Source organism: Anolis sagrei, chromosome 1 (assembly GCF_037176765.1).
Source record: "Anolis sagrei isolate rAnoSag1 chromosome 1, rAnoSag1.mat, whole genome shotgun sequence".
NCBI lineage: Eukaryota > Metazoa > Chordata > Lepidosauria > Squamata > Dactyloidae > Anolis > Anolis sagrei.
The window spans coordinates 152,897,628-152,919,528 of NC_090021.1; the positions used below are offsets into that span (position 1 = coordinate 152,897,628).

General features: G+C 38.8%; 1 protein-coding gene across 1 annotated transcript in view; it reads right to left on the reverse strand.

Moving 5' to 3' along the window:
* WDPCP (WD repeat containing planar cell polarity effector) overlaps positions 1 to 21,901 on the reverse strand; it is a 211,201-nt gene that overhangs the window by 139,753 nt on the left and 49,547 nt on the right. Inside the window, exons 7-8 of the mRNA XM_060784552.2 lie at positions 9,791 to 9,905; positions 3,851 to 3,984 (exon numbers count right to left, since the gene is read on the reverse strand). Of these exons, the coding sequence (XP_060640535.2) occupies positions 3,851 to 3,984; positions 9,791 to 9,905 (249 nt within the window). The remainder of the gene's footprint in view (positions 1 to 3,850; positions 3,985 to 9,790; positions 9,906 to 21,901) is intronic.

The window sequence follows — 21,901 nt, forward strand, 5'->3', positions numbered from 1 at the left end:
GGCCACTTTCACACAGCTGAATAAAATCCCTATTATCTGCTTTGAACTGAAATATATGGCAGTGTGGACTCAATCCCAGTTCAAAGCAGATATTGTGAGATTTTCTGCCTTGATATTCTGGGTTATATAGTTGTGTGGAAGGGCCATAACTGTAATCTGGTCTTCCCCTTTTCCCAATGCCTTCTACCATACCAAGCATTGCCTTTCCTAGGGAATCATATTTTCTCACAATATGCCAATAGTACAACAGTCTTAGTTTAATCATCTTGGATTCTTGAGAGAGTTTGGCTTGATTTGCTCTAGACCCCATTTATTTATCTTTTTAACAATCCACAGTCACTGCAGAGCTGTTATCCAGTGCTACAATTCAAAGGAATTGCTTTTGTTCCTATCAGATTTTTCAAACATACATAGAAATGGGAAATACAATGGCATGGACAATCCTAACTTTAATATTCATTAATATATCTTTACACTTCAAAATCTTGTCTAGTTCCTTGACAAACACTCTACCAAGCCTGAGGTCACCTCTACACTGACATATAATCCAGATTGAAAAGCAGACATCCACATTATCTTCTTTGAACTGTATTATCTGAGCTTACACTGCCATATAATCCGGGTCAAAACAGATAATCTGGATTTTTGGTGGCACAATGGGTTAAACCCTCATGCCGGCAGGACGGAAGACTGACAGGTCAGACGTTTGAATCCTGGGAGAGTGCAAATGAACTCCCTCTGTCAACTCCAGCTCCCCATGCGGGGACATGAGAAAAGTCTCCCACAAGGATGGTAAAACATCAAAATAACCGGGTCCCCCTGGGCAACGTCCTTGCAGACGGCCAATTCTCTCACACTAGAAGCGACTTGCAGTTTCTCAAGTCACTCCTGATATTAAAAAAAATAAAATAAATAAAAATAAAAACCTGGCAGTGTAGAAAGGGACTGGGTCTTGACTGTAGCTTCCAATTAATAACCAAGTGCAAAGTATGAAAAATGCCCTCTATTAGCAACTTCATTTTCCAATAGGTTTTCGAAAATCCAAAAACTAGCTTCTTTGTTTTGTGATTTTATATGGTCCTAATAAAAATAAGATTCTTTAAAAAAATATTCATCCATTGTTCTGTAACATATTCTTAGAACGGACAGTAAATAAGGCCAGTTAAACACACATATGAATAAGCACTGCAGTCAGTCAGTAAGAAATAATAAAACTGCAGTAATGTTCAGTTACAAATATTAAGACATAAACGTTTCACAATCCCGAGATATTACCAAAACAGTCTTTGAATTGTGTTAGAGATTATCCTTTGATTCTTTTGCTCATAATGGGCTGTGATTTTGTTCCTCTCTTTTTTAAGGATGACATTAATAATCTTATACTGCTCCCCTATGTGTGAGGAGATACATAAGGACCCACAAACATGGCTAACAGCCACATGAATCACAAATTTTGAAAATAAATTAGCATAATAAACGTGATCCTAATGAAGCTTTGTGGTTAGGCGAGATGTCTATAGATCAGGATCGTGGTTTGCAAAACCTAAGCTTAACAAATACCCAGGAAGGCACAAGTGTGCATCATTTTGAAGTAAACAACATATCAGCTCAGTTCCTCGTGAACAGTGAACTGTCTCAAATCCATGTTACAGAGGTTGGATCAATCTTGCAAACACAAGTCGGTACTGAAAAGGGGCCTTGAACTGAAACAGCCTGGAAAATGTATTAGATGTCCATCCTAGCAGAGAGCATTCCAACAAACAAGTTATGATGCAACCTGGCAAAATGTCTAACAAAAGAAGCAGCCTTAAAGATACACAGCCCATTAAACAACAAAATAAAATGAAAATCAGGTGGTAAGATAAAAACCCGACCTAGTAAATCATTTTGGCACATTCTACAAGTAAACCCATGTATCAATATAGCATTGGGAAAAAGTAAGACACTTGCCAGACTCTCATAAGTATTCTCTTATGCAAATATCAGGATCATTCTGTACTACTCCTGCAGGCTGTTACAACATGATATCGCTTCTGCATACACAAGGGAAAATATAGACTTGGCTTAATGTTTTAACTAAACCCTTAATCCAGCCAAAACATACCGTATATTCCGGCATATAGGGCGACTGGGCGTATAAGACAACCCCCAACTTTTCCAGTTAAAATATAGTGTGGGATATACTCGCCGTATAAGACTACCCCTCTTCCAACACACACCAAATAAAAAAAAATTAAAGCATCAGATTTGATTTCAATATGGTAATTTTCCTATTATACCTCTTTCTCTGCCTCTCAGATCTCGCACATGCGCACCTCACCGCATCACTGCAGTCTTCAGGAGCGAGATCTGAGAAGCAGAGGAGGAGGTACAGTAATAGGATACAAGGGCGGGCCAGACAGGTAAAAGAGGTGTGTTTTTCTGGGCCCAGAGCCACTCTTCTCTTTTTTCCATACCCCGGGCGTCACGGACGCCTGCAGCTTGCTCCGCCCTTCACTTACACCTTCCTGATGAGGCACCCCTTCACCTCACCATCGGGACCGCATTAAGTCCTGATGAATGGATTTTCTTCTACTGTACTTGTACAGCATCGCCCTTAATGTTATCATACAGTCGCTGCATACAGCAGGGACGCTGCCACTGCCATTTTTGAGCTCCCCCACCATATGCAGCAATCACAGATTCTCCAATCCGGATTGGAAGTGTCAGCACCCGCTCTATAAGACTACTCCCGCATATAAGACGATTCCAGGGTATAAGACTACTCCCGCGTATAAAATGACTCCTGTGTATAAGACGACCACTGAAGATTTTCTTGGGTTAAAAAGTAGTCTTATACGCCAGAATATATGGTACTTTATTGCTGGCAGCCATTTAAAAGTGTATATAATGGTTTCAAAACTATTTTTCTTCCTTTTAAAAGGGAAGAATTTTCAAACTTTCTCAGGATGGATCTACACTGCCATATAATCCAGATAATCAAAGCAAATAATCCACATGTTCTGATTTGAACTGGATTATATGAGTCTTGTTGTTGTTTATTTGTTCAGTTGCTTCCAACTCTTCATGACCTCATGGACCAGCCCACGTCAGAACTCCCTGTCACCACTCCCAGCTCCTTCAAGGTCAAGTCAGTCACTTCAAGGATAAAATCCATCCATCTTGCCTTTGGTCAGCCCCTCTTCCTTTTTCCTTCCATTTTCCACAGTATCATTATCTTCTCCAACCTTTTCTGTCTTCTCATTATGTGGCCAAAGAACTTCATCTTTGCCTCTAATGTCCTTCCATCCAGTGAACAGTTGGGCATTATTTCTTGGACTAGTTGGATCTTCTCACGGTCCAAGGCACTCTCAGAATTTTCCTCCAACACCACAGTTCAAAAGCATCTATCTTTCTTCGCTCAGTCTTCCTTATGGTCCAGCTCTCACCTCCATAGTAACCTACATAGTAACCTACAGGGAGTACCATTGCTTTAACTATGCAGACCTTCAATGCCAGTGTGATGTCTCTACTCTTAATTATTTTATCGAGATTAGTCATTGCTCTCCTCCCAAGAAGTAAATGTCTTCTGATTTCTTGGCTACAGTCTTGGCTACACTGCCATATAATCCAGTTCAAAGCAGATAATCTGGATTTTACATGGCAGTGTAGATCCAGTCTCAGGCCCCATCTACATTGACAAATAAAATCCAGATTATCTGTTTTGAACTGGACTATATGGCAGTGTAGACTCAGAAACAACTTTAAAATCAGTTATATTGCTTTTTAAAATAAGTTGCACTAAGTGGTAAGTAATTACACTATAGGTGTACACAATTATAATATTTGTAAACATAATTGAAGACTATACCTTATATTCCAGGGATGAGAGTTTTTCAGGCCTTTTGTTTACATCAGGAGAATTTGCCTTCTTAGTAAACTGAATGAAACAGAGTTTGCATTGTTCCCAAAATGTCAAGATCATGAAACTATCTGTGAGAACAGCTGAAAAACAAAGGGAAAATTGTAATATCTGTTAGTAATAACAACACAAATTACTAGCACTCCACTGATTCAAAGAGCAAGAAAAGAATATTTTAATACTACTTCTTAAAATATAACATTCAGGCACCTGTGATTTCCTAAAGGACATCAGTGTTTCATCTTGTCATGATCTGGCTGGTAATGAAAAATAAAGCTTACAGAGCACTCATATCAAATAAAACTGAATAAATTATCATGTACCAAATACTTGCTGTAATATGATATAGCTTTCACCTCCTATATTCCTTTCTTCTTCATTTCTTTTATATTTTGGAGTGTAACTCCCTTCAACGATTGCCTTCATTGTTGAAGCAAAAATGCTGTTTTCAGCTGCAGCCAAGCATAAATGTAAAAAGGAGGATATCAATGATATGCCAGATGCTGCCTCAGAAGTCAGGTTTTTTAATGCTATTAAGCAACAGGAGAGAAACTTTTGGCCTTGACATATTAAAAAAATCTTCTTTCACCTCTGAATCTGAGCATATCAGAAGCCAATTAAATCACAGTGGACAGAGCTGTAGTGTTCAGACAATTGTCTCCATACAAAAGTCCAATTACAGTTAAAATAAAGAAGTATCAATGTTTTGGTTTCACTGTATTTTTATAACACTGGAACATCTAAGAAGGGAAGTCCTTATTGACTATGTCAGGCAGTTTCTACTTATCTTTGTCTCTCTATAAACTGAACTCCAAATATCTCAAAAATAATGATAATAATTCATTTAAATATACATATACCCTTTGTGGACAAAACCTATGATGAGGCTTAAAGAACTGCATGCAAAACTGTGCATTAGAGTGGGAACTAATAGCCAACTCTAACTCTGTGAATCCCTCTGAAAGCTATTAAATTACTATGTATTATCTGCAATTGCTTGCCCATTTCTGATTCAATTCTGAATAAAAACATTGCTGCGGCATTTTGTTCACAGTCTGCGCCAACTATAGAGAGAGAATTTGAGATCTTTGTCCTCATTTTGACCTCCATTAGATATAAATATGCGTGGATTGTTTTACATTACTTGTGTAGAGCTTTAAAAATAAATTTCTTTTGACTTAACAGCATTCATAGAGCTGCCCTTCACTCAACTAAAAGCAAAACAGTACATTATGTATAGTTCTAAAATTCCTCCTCTTCTCCATCTTTCTCTCTGTTATCATGTAAAGATGTTGCAGCTTGGTTCATACTGAATGGGTGATCGAAGGGAAGGCTAACAAGATGGCACTTGAGCTCTTTCCTTGAGGGCATTTGTCCACTCCAAATGTGCCCCTTCACTGTTTGTCACCCTGAGACAAAGATACAGTGACCTGTACCTTTTAGTTGGCAGAAAGAAACAGCCAGAATTTTACGTTGGTTCTCTATGAAATCTAAAGCAATGATAAAATGATAAAATAAATGCTGAGATATAGGAAGAAGCCGATTAAATGTAGCCACTTTGAGTCGCCTGGGGACTGAGAAAAGCAGTATACAAATATAGTAAATAAATAAATAAAAATATGTAGTCCTGCTTTCAGTGTGACAGCGAGCGAATCAGTGCAACACAGTGTTCTTTTTTTATATACATTTGTATTAAGATTTTTCAAGATACAGATAAAAATATGCAACATAGTGTTCTGAATGAATTTAAAAATTAGGTTCTATGAAAATCTCACATGTGAATGAAGATTTTTTTGAGACTGAAAGGAGAAAGAATTTTAAGGCTATGTTGACTGTGGTATAACTATAAGGTAAGTGAATGAGAAAGGAAATGTTAAAGATATACAGTAGTTGTTCTGGTTTAGCCAGAGGTTGAAGACGAGGGAATTGTTCAGTCAGAGGTTGTGAGGAATGGTGGGCTTTCCAATGTGGGAACTGAAAGGATTTTGGATCAGGATTCTGTCTCGGAGGATGGGCTTGTGTCTGGTCAGAAAAAAAATGGTTTCAGAGCAGGGAGGAGGTGGAGATGCTTGGGCATTGGAAGATAGAGAAGACCTTTCCCCTGGCTGTTCCTTGGCAACAGAAGATGAGGACGGGAAGGAAAAAAATATTTCCCCTGGGAAAACACCTGAGGTCAGTATGTGACTTGATCTCAGGAAGGAGAGATTCAGATTACGGAGGTCAGAGAGACTCCATGAGAAATCCATGAAACAGATCAGATGTCAAAAGCATGACTTCATGGCTTGTGGACCTAAAATAAAAGTGATGTATTGTCGAAGGCTTTCATGGCCAGAATCACTGGGTTGTTGTAGGTTATTTCGGGCTATATGGCCATGTTCTAAAGGCATTTTCTCCTGACGTTTCACCTGCATCTATGGCAAGCATCCTCAGAGGTAGTGAGGTCTGTTGGAACTAGGAAAAAGGGTTTATATACCTGTGGAATGACCAGGGTGAGACAAAGGACTCTTGTCTGCTGGAGCTAGGTGTGAATGTTTCAACTGACCTCCTTGATTAGCATTTGATTGCCTGGCAGTGCCTGGAGCAATCTTTTGTTGAGAGGTGATTAGATGTCCTTGTTTGTTTCCTCTCTGTTGTTGTGCTGTTCTAATTTTAGAGTTTTTTAATACTGGTAGCCAGATCTTGTTCATTTTCATGGTTTCTTCCTTTCTGTTGAAATTGCCATACATCAAGGGAACCACTGACCGCATAGGGAAGCTGATGAGGAAACACAACATACAAACTATCTACGGACCCACCAAGAAAATCCAACAAATGCTACGTTCAGTAAAGGACAAGAGGGATCCTCTCACTTCTGCAGGAGTCTACCGTATTCTATGCAGCTGTGGACAAGTCTACAGATTTTTTTTCATTTTCATGGTTTCTTCCTTTCTGTTGAAATTGTCCACATGCTTGTGGATTTCAATGGCTTCTCTGTGTAGTCTGACATGGTGGTTGTTGGAGTGGTCCAGCATTTCTGTGTTCTCAAATAATATGCTGTGTCCAAGTTGGTTCATCAGGTGCTCTGCTATGGCTGACTTCTCTGGTTGAAGTAGTCTGCAGTGCCTTTCATGTTCCTTGATTCGTGTTTGGGCAATGCTGCGTTTGGTGGTCCCTATGTAGACTTGTCCACAGCTGCATGGAATACGGTAGACTCCTGCAGAAGTGAGAGGATCCCTCTTGTCCTTTGCTGAATGTAGCATTTGTTGGATTTTCTTGGTGGGTCCGTAGATAGTTTGTATGTTGTGTTTCCTCATCAGCTTCCCTATGCGGTCAGTGGTTCCCTTGATGTATGGCAATTTCAACAGAAAGGAAGAAACCATGAAAATGAACAAGATCTGGCTACCAGTATTAAAAAAACTCTAAAATTAGAACAGCACAACAACAGAGAGGAAACAAACAAGGACATCTAATTACCTCTCAACAAAAGATTGCTCCAGGCACTGCCAGGCAATTAAATGCTAATCAAGGTGATCAGTTGAAACAGTCACACCTAGCTCCAGAAGACAAGAGTTCTTTGTCCCACCTTGGTCTTTCCACAGATATATAAACCCTTTTCCTAATTCCAACAGACCTCACTACCTCTGAGGATGCTTGCCATAGATGCAGGCGAAATGTCAGGAGAAAATGCCTTTAGAACATGGCCATATAGCCCGAAAAAACCTACAACAACCCAATAAAAGTGATGTTTACTGAAAAGTTTAGAGCAGACAATGCTGCCTTACCATGTACACTTTGGATTTTGTTCTTGTTCCACATTCAAGTCTATGTCTAAGACCTTTGGAAAAGTCTTGAGCTCATGCTCATGGATTCATGTTTTGGAATAAGTTTCTGTGTTTATGGTTATGGATTGATGTCTATGTCTTGATTCCTGTTTTTTCATGTTTCACTTTTAAATAGAACACTGACATTTGGACTATTGCCTTTTAAAAGCCTTTGTCCTATTCCTTTTTGGACATTGCTTTTTATATTGCCTTTTGCTTTTTTATATATGCTTTCATCAATAAACTATTTAGTTAGTACTACTGGACTCCTGTGTGGTGCAGGGTGCAAAGGCAAATTCAGGCCAGAGTGCAACAATAGTCTTTCCTTCTTTCCATGAAAAGAAAAATGACTTGAATAAAAACATCTTGGGTCCCATGCTGGAATAAAGCTGAAATATAATTTAAATACCCCCCCCCTTTTTTTTCTTTTCTTTTTTTACTAAGTGTAAATCAGCTCACCTTTCTTTCAGTATCTAATTTCTATACTGGGGTTCAGATAATAAATGTATTTAAATTTATTTGATTCAGCAGATGGCTAAGTTTTGTAATACTTTGACAACTCTAAGTTTGATAATTTCAGACCTCTGTGCAATCCTTCTTTGAACTGAAAGTAGTGTGCCATTATTAAAAACCAAACTAAATTTTCAGGTGATGTGTCCAAAGAGCAACACTGATAAGTCAAAACTATAACTTACACTAAAGAACCTTTCAGTTATGTAGAGCTGAACCAAGTCATAGGTTGTGTTGTTATCCATTCCAAAATAATGCAGAGACTTGTACCTACCAAGTTCAAACCTATTTGGTGCAAGTAGTTCCTTTTAATTCCTCCTCAGAAGTCTGCATAAGCATACATATACTGAGAAAATATAAGAAGCAAATTTGGAACATCCAAAGGAGGGCAAATCCATCTAGATCAGATTATAATCACACTCCCACCAGCTTCACTAATGCGGCTGGTGGGGACGAAGGACAGGGCCTTCTCGGTAGTGACCCCCCGCCTGTGGAATTCGCTCCCTAGTGAAATTAGATTGGCATCCTCCCTCCTTTCTTTCAGAAGAAGACATGGTTGTGGAACCAGGCTTTTGTCAAATGGATATAACGGTACCTGAACAGTGAATTAGACGAGACGGTTGTTATAATGGAAATGCCTTTATGATTGGATAACTAATGTTGTTTTAATGTGTTGTATTGTATGAGTTTATTCTGCTTTTATAATTGTAATTATTGCAGCATCGAATCATTGCCATTGTAAGCCGCTCTGAATCCCCCTGCGGGGGTGAGAAGAGCGGGGTAGAAATGCTGTAAATAAAATAAATATCTCATCAGCCAAAAGCAGTCCCACACTTCCCATTGAAATACTAATAAGTTTATCTTTGTTAAAATTGTTCATTTTAATTATTGTATTGTTTTAAAGTGTTTTTGCACTACAAATAAGATATGTGCAGTGTGCATAGGAATTCATTTATTTTTTTTCAAATTATAATCCGGCCCTCCAACAGTTTGAGGGACTGTGACCTGGCCCTCTGTTTAAAAAGTTTGAGGACCCCTGATCTAAACCAAGATTCTATGTTCAATTCTAACACCATTATTTAATAGCTTTTAGGAAGAAGTCAAGGAAAGAGCCCTTTTTACTCAGAATTTGAAGCACTGTTTCCCATCATACCTGACAATACTAAGCTGGATGCATTTAGCTGGCTCCTGCCATTGAAAGACAGTAGCATTAACTGAGATCTGACATTCATCACTGCTACATTATTATTTATTTTTAATACGCTTGTGGGTATAGACTGAAGCACTCAACTCAGGGGGAGGGAGGTGGCTAGATGCACTAACTTTAATACCTTTGAGGGAGAATTCACAGGGAACTGAGATTTAGAAAAAGTGCAATACTTGCTAAGAAAAGAAACTTTGATGTTAAATATTTTTTCTAAAGTGGTTTTGGTCCTGAGGGTAGTAACTATGGCATTATATGTAATTACTTGTTGTGTTTCCATGTCCCCAGTGGTAATAATTGGTCTGCCTGTTGACATGCTATTCCTCCTGTTCCACTGTAAATGTAGGCAACTGAATTGCACATGGGTATAATTACCATCGCTGATAGTGTCGGAGATGAGCTTCCCCATCAGGGTTCTGTCAATCACCACTCGCTCCAGCTGTGGCCCACAAAGGCTTAGGGATACCAGTATACCTGAATGAAACAGGAGCTGAATCCAAATACACAAGAAAAAAGTAATGTAATTCATCAGTAAAATACTGCATTTAAAATCTATAATTTCTGGGGGGAAATCACACACTGAAGCTCAGCTGACAAATATCAGATTCACAATGAGATCTTTTTTCACTGAAAAAAAAAAGAAAATTAGAAAGAGGAACATACTGAGATCTTCAAATACACCTGCTACAACTAAGAATGATATACTTCGCTATACAACATAATGTCCCATAATTTATGTGTAAAATAGTTACTACAGATGTTGCTATTCACAGCTGAAATCCTTCTGCTGAAATCCATCCTGCTGCTTTGTGAAAAGGTAGATAAGCAAAAAAGATCAGATGCTTCTGTAAAGTCACAAAATTCAGTGTTTTCTGCCCAAGAAAAGCACTTGTCGCTTCACAAAAGACAAAAGCACTCTGAATCCCATAAGGAGTTTCTTCACTGCTGACGCTGAAGTTTAAATTGGACTGTTGGTGGTCTCTGGCCCCATCTACACAGACATATAAAATCCAGATTATCTAATCTGAACTGATTTATATTAATCTACACTGCCATATAATCCAGATCAAAGCAGATAATCTAGATTTTATATGGAAGTGTAGATGGGGCCATAGACCTCATGTGGTCAAGAGGGTAGCAGCTTCTGTCTGCATTTAAAATCTGTAATTTTGATACAAAATGTAGGCCTGTGACTCCAAAACCATTACTTTCCTTTTCTTCTCATTATTTTTTAAAACATTTTGCCCGATAAGAAACCAGTGGAGCTTTGAAAACTTGCATGAAGTCATTTGTGCAATTTGGCTGTCAATAACGCAGTACTTTTGTGGATTTTATTCCATTTTGCTGTATGGTCAACAAGGCTACCCCTGAATTTGCTTATGAGAATGTTCCTTACAGAGACAGAGGGTTTTTTTTATGGTGTCAACTATATAGGTACCAAAAACATAGTGCACAATATACAAAACAACAAACAAACAAACCAATAGAAATGGAGAGGAAGAACCATTAAGATGGTAGGTTCAAAGAAAGAGGACAAACTAGTTTGTATACTTTCTATTTCAAAGCTTCTTAAGCTTTATCCAATGCTTTGGTCCTCCAGATATTTTGGATTTATGAACACGTCGCATGGACATTGGGCAATGTGTCAAAATGCTGGACATGGATATTTCAAACACCGCAATGAGTCGCCCTTGGGCTGAGAATTGCGGTATATAAGCGCAGTAAGTAAATAAATAAATAAACATCAGGAGGAGTAAAGTTTCCAAGCCACCACTCCATGAGACCCAATACATGTTCAAACTGTTGTTCATACCTTGCTTTTCCATGTGTGTAACCTAACTGTGCCTAAGTTACAGGATGTATGTTTCATAGTTCAGATTGATGCAATGGAGACTTTGGCAGCTGCATATTGTTAATGTAAACAATAAGAGTAGACCAATCCTCACTTATGATAAATGCTAAGCTTAATGTTGTACGAGTGTCCCAGACAGACACTCGTACAACACTAAGCTTAGTATTTATCATAAGCGAGAATTGGTCTACTCTTATTGTTTACATTACAGGATGTGTTTACACAGAGAAAAAGAAAGAGAAGGAAAAAGAACTTTTTTCTGTTAATAATAATAATAATAATAATAATAATAAAAACTGCTACCATCTCCTCAAGGAACTCGGTACGGCCAAGCCCACAATACAATACAAGCAATATAAGCAATAACAGATACAATACAAAGCAATTAAAATAAATCTCATACACAAATAGCATAAACATTAAACAAGGTACAGGTGTTGGTGGTGTTGAAGCTAGTGTGCGTCTTACAATTGATAGTGTTTTAGATTCGAAGAAATATAGTATTATATTCTTTATAGAACATTCATGTAACAAGAGTTAAGGCTAACCTTTAACCTTTTGATTGGTGATAAGAGAAACCTGCACCAAACCATTATACCTGAAATATTAGATCTTAAGGCATTCTAGCCGCATGTATAACAAGTAATCTACAACTTTACACCCTCTCCAACAATCTATTGAGATTTTTTAACACACTCAGTAACTATATTGGGTTTAAGTAACCATTTATGTATGACTTTAAAAACTCACTGACATAAAGTGTGATTTATAAGGGTGGAAGGATCTTATGTAAGGCCAGCAATTTTCCAAGATGTCGTATTTCCAGTTCAGATTACCAGACTCTTCTGAAATATTGCCCAGTTCCATTAATTTTCTGTAAAACAATTATACATACACACTGCTTCTCCTCGTCTCAGTTGCTAATCACCTGTGTAAATAGAGGCTTCTTTTACACTGCCATATAATCCAGATTATCAAAGCAGAAAATCCACATTATTTGCTTTGAACTGGATTATATCATTTTACATTGTCATATAATCCAGTTCTAAGCAGATAATCTGGATTGTATATGGCAAAGTAGAAGGGGCTAGCTTCGCAAAAGGTAAGAGCTTTGGGAACTTCCCCTGTGACTATCAGGTATGAAGAAAAAGGAGGAAATCTGAGCTATTTGAAATCAGTGGCATTTGGTTTGATCTAGTTGGGACAATTAAATCACCTGCTGTGTTAGGTCTTGACCATGTATACCATGTAAATTCCATATCTCCTCTTTTCCTGAAACTGTGTAAATTTATCTGCTGCTTGGAACTTGGGGAGTAAAAAGCGAGATCTAATAGAGGAAGGTACAGGGCCAGGATTTGTGCCCTTTGTTTTCATATGAGTAGCATAGTGTAAAGAAATGGATGCTATGCTTTCTTTAATGGTTTCTGTAAAGACGTATCAATGCCACCAATAAAATGTAAAGTCGTTAATCCCACCAAATGGGATTACCAAAAATGTAAGAAAGTTCCTAGATTGCTATTAAATTAAACTGCCACCAATATGTTTAGAGACGCTGGTCTTAAAGTCTCTGTTTATCCCTATTTGCGTTGTGAGGTAACTTTGGTAGAGTGGAATGCACCGAACGTAAAATCAATGGAGGAGGCAGGTTTAAAATACCAAGAGAACAAGTTTATTGTTAAACAAAGCGTAATTGTTGCAATATTGAGATGTTGAGCTTGGCATATGCTTGATGGTTACAATATGGCTTGGTTGAGATACATTCAGGCTTTAGATGTTACAATCTTATAAACTCCTTCTACAGTGAAGTGCTTTATTATTTCAGGGTTCCTTGTTGTGAATATTCTCACTGTTTGTCCTATACCGGATCAAACCACTGATCTCCAGTCTTACACTACTGGCGATCCTAAAACCCCCTCTGTTAGATTCTTTTTTACTCAAGCAATCTAACGAGGTTTCTCCTTCAGCTCCCTTGCTGAAGAAATATTCACAAATACTAAGAACTAACTGAATTTACACTGCTTCACACCACAGAGCCCTAACTGACTCTGCCCTCTTCTCAGGGTCTCTTCCTCCTGACTAAACTACTTTTCCAGAGTCCTATCTGACTCTGCTCCTCCTCTCAGGGTCTCATCCTCCTGACTGAACTACTTTTCCAGAGTCCTATCTGACTCTGCTCCTCCTCTCAGGGTCTCATCCTCCTGACTGAAAATTAACTGTCACTTTCAAACCTTTTTCTCCTTAAGCTCCGCCCACCTCCTCTTCTGCCTTGTCACCATGGCAACCTATCTCTCACAGCTAGGACATGGCAACCAATGTAAAACATAAATACAGTTTAAACACAGTATAATAAACACTTTATAATAAACATTTCTCTACACCTTCCCCCCCAGAAAAATTATTTTTGGACCATTCTCAATCCTAGAATGGCAAAAATAATCCCACATATTATTCAACAATATATACATATGCATCAATTCTGAAAGGGAAACATATTATGGTTAAATACATTTCAATTACACATACATACAAACCTTTAACCTATGGAATCCTAGATAAGGCGTCTGCAACTATGTTTCGTTTACCTGAAACATGTTTAATTTCAAATATAAAATCCTGTAAACACAAACTCCATCTTAACAATTTGTTATTCGTACCTTTCACATTATCTAGCCATTTTCATTTGTTGACATACTACATTCATCAGAATGCCATTTTTTACTTAAAACTTCCACAACCTCTCTTCTCTGTGGTTGGGACAATTCTATGTTCATATCTACCCGATCTAAATTTTTGTACTGTTTACGATCACCCTCCCAAAAAGAAAAGGGACCGGATTCCTCTTCCGAAACAACAAAACATACATTCGCAGACCTTACAACATAAGGCTTTAACATGTTTACATGGACTCTTCTTTCTACATTGGAATGTTCATCAAAAATATCATAGTTTATGTGGTTGTGCTTTCTGATGATCTTCCAGGGTCCAGACCAATCCAATTGAAGTTTGTTGGTTTTGTTGGGAGATAAAAATAAAACTTCATCTCCGATGTTGAAGATCTTTGGTTTAGCAGTAGAATCATAATAGTCTTTTTGTCTCTGCTGAGCCGCAAGTAAATGTTCTTGAGCAATGTCTCTAGCTAGCCGCATTGTTGCTTGAAGATCTTTTAAATATTCCGACACTGGAACTGGATCTGTCGCCGGACTTTCTTCCCAATATTCTCTTATCAGGTCTAACGGACCACGAGCTTTCCTTCCATATAGCAATTCAAATGGACTGTAGCCAGTACTGTCATGAGGGACGGTCCTGTAGGCGAATAACAGTTGTTGCAATTTGACGTCCCAGTCGTATGGCTTCTCTTGACTGTAAGACTTTATCATTTTGACTAAAGTCTTGTTCATATTTTCAACTAGTCCATTTGTCTGTGGATGATAAGCTGTTGAAGTCAGGTGTCTGATTCCACATAACTCAAGCAATTTCGACATAAGCCTGGAAGTAAACTGGGTTCCCAAATCCGAAACCAATTCTTTAGGATAACCAGTTCTTCCCCAAATGGATAACAGTGCATTTGCAATTGTTGTTGTCTCGATGTTAGTCAGAGCTACAGCCTCTGGATATCTTGTGGCGTAGTCAATCATGGTTAAAATGTATCGGTAACCACGTCTGCTTGGTTTACAAAGAGGACCCACTATGTCAATGCCTACTCTGTAAAATGGTTCTCCAATTATTGGCATAGGGATCATAGGAGCTTTAACTTTATCCCTTCCAGTACTCAATCTCTGGCAGATGTCACAAGACTGGCAAAACTCTTTGATCCTCTGGAACATGCCAGGCCAATAAAAGTTCTTAGTGATTCTCTTCGTGGTTTTCCTCACACCCAAATGTCCACCTTGAGGGTTTTCGTGTGCCACCCTCATCAGCTGTTCTCTAAAACTTTGAGGCACTACAATTTGACTACATGTTACTGATCCTTCTGTCGAGTTCACACTTCTGGTTTCTCTATATAAGACACCATTCTTTAACACAAACTCGGAGGGCTGTTCTTTTGCCGATACTGTGGGGTTTTGAGCTAAAGAGAATAGAGGTTTAAGAGAAACATCGGGTCCTTGTTCCTGCCGAATCTCTTCAACTCCTCCCGTCCTCTTAACAAGCTCAGCAACTGTAGCACTGGATTCCGGACTCTCATCCCCATCTTGTTGTATGGCAAAACACATGGCTTTTTGTTCAGGGCTTTCGTTGTTACATTCTTTCTCCTCACACGCCATCCTCCAGCTCTCAATCTTCTCAGCCAAATAATTTCCAATTAAACATTTGTATGGTATGTCAGGACTGACTGCAAAATCCCACATACCCTTCCATCCTTCATATTCTATTGGCAAAGTCACCACTGCTGTTGGTATCGCAGGTCCTAAACCTTTTAATCTTATTTCAGAGGTTGGCTGCTGAAATTTCTGAGGTATTATTTCGGGGTGCACTATACACACTTCGGAGCCTGTATCTCTAAGTCCTTTCCTGTCTTTGTTATCAATAGAAATGGTTTCTAAGTAATCTTTAGATGGGCTGCCTGACAAGATGAACAAACATTGTTTCTCTTGAGGCTCTGAGCCTGAACTCTCCTTTGAAACAGTATCTGGTTCTGCCTTTGGTGTTTCTTTCATTTTATTCACAAATAGGGTTGTTTTCTCTTTCCTTAACAGGGGACATTGATATTTTATATGGTCCAATTTTCCACATTGAAAGCACCGTCTTTTTACCTCAGGAGCAGTTTGTCTTGTTACACTCTGCCTCCTATAGATGGTGTTTTCTAAGTCAGAGCCCTTTTCTTGCTGTGGGCGCGTTTGTTGTGGATAAAATGGCTGCCTGTTTGTTCTTTTGTCATTTGGCGGATCTTCCCTTTTGAATCCTTCTTTTAAGGTTGTTATTTGATCTGCCATAACCGCTGCCTCTACAATAGTGGATGGTTTGCGATCTTGAATCACCCAGCGAATATCATAAGGCACTAACTGAAAAAACTGTTCCAGCTTTAAAAGTTCTCTCAGCTGTTGGTAATCTTCCACCTCAGACGTCCTTATCCAACTATCGAACAGTTGAGACAATCTAGAGGCCACCTGAGCAAAACTTTGTGTTTTATCTTTCTTTAATGTCCTGAACTTAAATCTGTAATATTCAGGAGTCAATCTAAACTCTTGTTGAATCTGTTTCTTAAACAGATCATAGTCTCCATAAGACTCCTCAGGCATCTGTCCATAAATCTGCAAAAGTTTCCCACTTATCTGAGGCCTTAGGTATGTCATCCATTTTTCTTTAGCCACCCCAAAATCTCGACAACATCTCTCAAAAGATATTAGAAATTTCTCTGGGTCATCGTCCTTGGTAAATTTAGGGAATTTCTTTGTCAAATCTGGGGTATCTCCTCCAGATCTCCCTTCCTGGATATCACTGGATGTTTGAGACAAAGCCAATCTTTGTTTCTCTAGCTCAAACTCCATTCTCTTCAATTCTAACTCCCGTTCAAATTCTCTCACTCTTTGTCTTTCCTCAAATTCTCTTTGTTTCGCCTCTCTCTCCATCTCCAACTCTCTCTCTCTTTGTCTTTCTTTTGCCTCCATTTCCAGCTCTCTCTCTCTTTGTTTTTCTTCAAATTCTCTTTGTTTTGCCTCTCTCTCCATCTCCAATCGTTTCATCTCTAACTTGTACTTAAAAGCCATTTCTGACATAGGCACTGGCTCTGTCTCTGTCTCAGAGCTCGAACTTTCTTCTTGGTCTCCCTCTCTTTCCTCAGCCAGCTTTCTCTGCCGCCTGGTAGCCATGTTTTCAACAACTTTTACCTCACAACTTATTCCTAAATTAAACTTAAGGCACTCGATCAGTTGTTACACGAATCCCGTCGTCTGCCACCAAAAATGTAAAGACGTATCAATGCCACCAATAAAATGTAAAGTCGTTAATCCCACCAAATGGGATTACCAAAAATGTAAGAAAGTTCCTAGATTGCTATTAAATTAAACTGCCACCAATATGTTTAGAGACGCTGGTCTTAAAGTCTCTGTTTATCCCTATTTGCGTTGTGAGGTAACTTTGGTAGAGTGGAATGCACCGAACGTAAAATCAATGGAGGAGGCAGGTTTAAAATACCAAGAGAACAAGTTTATTGTTAAACAAAGCGTAATTGTTGCAATATTGAGATGTTGAGCTTGGCATATGCTTGATGGTTACAATATGGCTTGGTTGAGATACATTCAGGCTTTAGATGTTACAATCTTATAAACTCCTTCTACAGTGAAGTGCTTTATTATTTCAGGGTTCCTTGTTGTGAATATTCTCACTGTTTGTCCTATACCGGATCAAACCACTGATCTCCAGTCTTACACTACTGGCGATCCTAAAACCCCCTCTGTTAGATTCTTTTTTACTCAAGCAATCTAACGAGGTTTCTCCTTCAGCTCCCTTGCTGAAGAAATATTCACAAATACTAAGAACTAACTGAATTTACACTGCTTCACACCACAGAGCCCTAACTGACTCTGCCCTCTTCTCAGGGTCTCTTCCTCCTGACTAAACTACTTTTCCAGAGTCCTATCTGACTCTGCTCCTCCTCTCAGGGTCTCATCCTCCTGACTGAACTACTTTTCCAGAGTCCTATCTGACTCTGCTCCTCCTCTCAGGGTCTCATCCTCCTGACTGAAAATTAACTGTCACTTTCAAACCTTTTTCTCCTTAAGCTCCGCCCACCTCCTCTTCTGCCTTGTCACCATGGCAACCTATCTCTCACAGCTAGGACATGGCAACCAATGTAAAACATAAATACAGTTTAAACACAGTATAATAAACACTTTATAATAAACATTTCTCTACAGTTTCTTAGTAATTTTTTTAGAAAATGAGATTAAAGTCTACTGAACTGTTGCTGTTTATTTCTGAATGGGCCCATCTGGTAGAATATGTTTCTTTAATAATAGGAATACAACGGCTCAGTTAGAAGTCATGAAAATACAGTCATACAAAAGTCATACAAAATACCATACCTTCTAAAAAATTCTGAAAAAATAGATTCTAAAAAAATTAGAAGTCATACAAAATTCTAAAAAGTCATACAAAATTCTAATTCTAAAAAATTAGAAGTCATACAAAATATCAGGTATGGCCAAACCTTCATCTACGGAACTGATATATCATGTTGATTTTGGGAATCTCTTTCTTGTTTAAAATTGAAGGCAAAGCTACAGAACTATGGGAGGACCACAAAACACCCCAAAACACCAACAAAACATTGGAGGAAATACTCAAACAAAATTAAGAAATGATTATAAATATAAAATTATGAAAATAATTATATACAATACAAGAGAAACCTTAACCTAAAATAACCAATATCACTAAGTAAATAATATAACTAAAGCACATGATATATATAACAATTGGATCATGAAACTAAATATGATATATTAAATACTGAAATTATTTTGTGTATAGTTATTTTCAAAATATTATATTTACATCTTCTCTTTGTTTGACTATTCCCTCCTGTCTGTTATTTATTGACCATTATCTGCCATAACTGAAATTTGGAAGGGAGAGGTCTTATGGAAATAGCCTGGAATAAGAAAAAAAGATGAAGAACATCTTTACAAAGGCTTTTTTTTCTGTAATATGGAAAGATATAAGGCCCTCCAAGAAGGTATCTTGGCTTTTTATTTGGCAACAACACTGTAATGGCAAGGAATCTGGTTGTTCTTTCCTTGCTGGAGAGGTTTGTTTACCTTCCCTCTGAGCTGTTTATGTGGGTTCCATCTGTGACTCCTGCAGCTTTAACCCTGTCCAGACAAGCGCTCTAAATACTTCTGCTTTGCAGCACTGCACTGTTTACACAGTGATTAAGTTCGGCATATTTTATGGTGCACTCCAGAATTTCCAGAAATGTTTTTTTAATAAGCCATGTTCGGATGGATGCAGGTTGGAGGTCGCATCCTGCAACATTGGAGATGAACGTTTTGTAGACACCCCAACTTCAAGCCAGCTTCCAGCCGGATTATAATGTCTGTGGATGGGGTTAAAGATTTCTCAGAAATGACAGCCACTGGTTCTGAGAGTGAATGGATGACAAGTTACCTCAATACTCTGACTTGGCCACGGTAGTCCATGCTCCCGTATAGACTACTGCAACCCTCTCTACGTGTGGTTGCTTTTGAAGACTGCTCGGAAGCTTCAAATGGTCCAGTGTTCGGCAGCCAGGTTGCTAACTACTCCTCTGTTGCGCCAGCCCCACTGGCTGCCAGTTTGCTACCAGGCACAATTCAAAGTGCTGGTGTTAGCCTATAAAGCCCTAAACAGTTCTGGCCCGACTTACCTCTCCGAACGCATCTCCTCCCATGAACCGGCTAGGACACTAAGATCATCTGGGGAGGCCCTGCTCTCTGTCCCGCCTGCATCACAGGCGTGCTTGGCAGGGACGAGAGACAGGGCCTTCTCAGTGGTGGCCCCTTGGCTGTGGAACGCCCTGCCTGCAGATATCAGATTGGCCCCTTCCCTGCTGGCATTTCGGAGGAAAGTGAAGACCTGGTTGTTTGAACAAGCATTTGATTAAACAGTGTAATTGAACATAGGAATATGGAATAATGAATGATGAGACTGGATTCTGATTTTACTGTTGAGGCGCTAATGATTGTTATACGGATGTTTAATGATTTATGTTACAATTGTTTTTAATTGCCCTATCCTTGTCTCGTGATGTTTTGTATTGATGTTGTTCACCGCTTTGAGTCGCCTGAGGGCTGAGAAAATATAAATAAAGTAAATAATAATAATAATAATAATAATAATAATAATACTCTGGGATGCAGTCTGTCTGGTTCTGAACATCTGAACTCATTTAAAGTAACTAGGCGATTCCTGACTATTGCCTTATCTTGATTTGAATTCTGGATTTCTTGCCAAGGTATATGCTTACACATGATAACCCAGTTCTCCCCTTTAGTAAAAAAAAAAAGTGATGCAAAATACATGTTGATCCTGAGAAGAAGACCCACATTTCCTCTTGTTTCAAATATATCTAAAAAACAACACTTTTTGTTGGCTTGCCTAGCCCATCTCAGTGCATGCTGAGCTTTAGCTTTCCTTTTTGCTATTTCTAACCACTTGAGCTAAACAACTGTATTCATCCTAGGTGATTCATCCTTTCTTCCATTCTTTATACCTACTTTTTTCTTTCCACTTCCTTTGCGACATTGGCTTTTTCTGATGTTTCCCGTTTTTTCTTTTTCCAAGATTTTTTTTGAGATTGTGCTTTTAGCAACCCCTTCCTTCATGACCTCTGACTCTTATTAAGTGTCTTTTTCCTTTAGCCTCTTTTGTGTTGTCTTTAATGTCCACATAACATTGGATGGGAAATAGCTATCATCAATATATGCATCTCAGTTCCACCTCTCTTTTATACTGAGGCAGCGAGATGGCTGTAGAGAAATGTGTGTATGTATTAAAAATACCTTGCAGATGTGGAGGCCTGGGGAAAGAGATAACATATATTCAGAGTTCTCGGTTGCAAAGAGAGTCTTACATGCACAATTGTTTGTGCATGAGCACTGAACAGATCTTTAAAGGGAATATGTATAAATTGGCAGTGGACCAGTGCTACAATTCCACCTACTCTGAACACATATTCATTGAATATGAAAAATAAATAATGCTAATGAAGATAGCATTACTGCTGCTTTCATATTTGTATGGCCAAACCAGATGCAATGTTATCCACATCTTTAAAGTTTTTGAAAATGAACATTTGGTGCAGTGGAATAGATGAGATGTTGTTGTTCATTCGTTCAGTCGTCTCCGACTCTTCGTGACCTCATGGACCAGCCCACGCCAGAGCTCCCTGTCGGCCGTTACCACCCCCAGCTCCCTCAAGGTCAGTCCAGTCACTTCAAGGATGCCATCCATCCATCTTGCCCTTGGTCGGCCCCTCTTCCTTTTGCCTTCCACTTTCCCCAGCATAATTGTCTTCTCTAGGCTTTCCTGTCTCCTCATGATGTGGCCAAAGTACTTCAACTTTGTCTCTAGTATCTTTCCCTCCAGTGAGCAGTCGGGCTTTATTTCCTGGAGGATGGACTGGTTGGATCTTCTCGCAGTCCAAGGCACTCTCAGAACTTTCCTCCAACACCACAGCTCAAAAGCATCAATCTTTCTTCGTTCAGCCTTCCCTAAGGTCCAGCTCTCACATCCGTAGGTGACTACAGGGAATACCATGGCTTTGACTAGGCGGATCTTTGTTGCCAGTCTGATGTCTCTACTCTTCACTATTTTATCGAGACTGGACATTGCTCTCCTCCCAAGAAGTAAGCGTTTTCTGATTTCCTGGCTACAGTCTGCATCTGCAGTAATCTTTGCACCTAGAAATACAAAGTCTGTCACGGCCTCCAATAGATGAGATAGTTTGCAGGAAAAACACTTTAACTTTTTCTTCTACCATATTCTTGATTGGAATTGGTTCCCACTTTCCAATCTTTCTTTTTCTACTCCCTTCAACTTTTCTAAGCTTGATCATTTTTGGTGGTCCAAGAAGAACTTGATTCCAGCACATTTCAAATGAGATTATTTTTTCCTACTCCTGTCCAGATTTCACAAAAAAAGGGCAGTCCAGACTT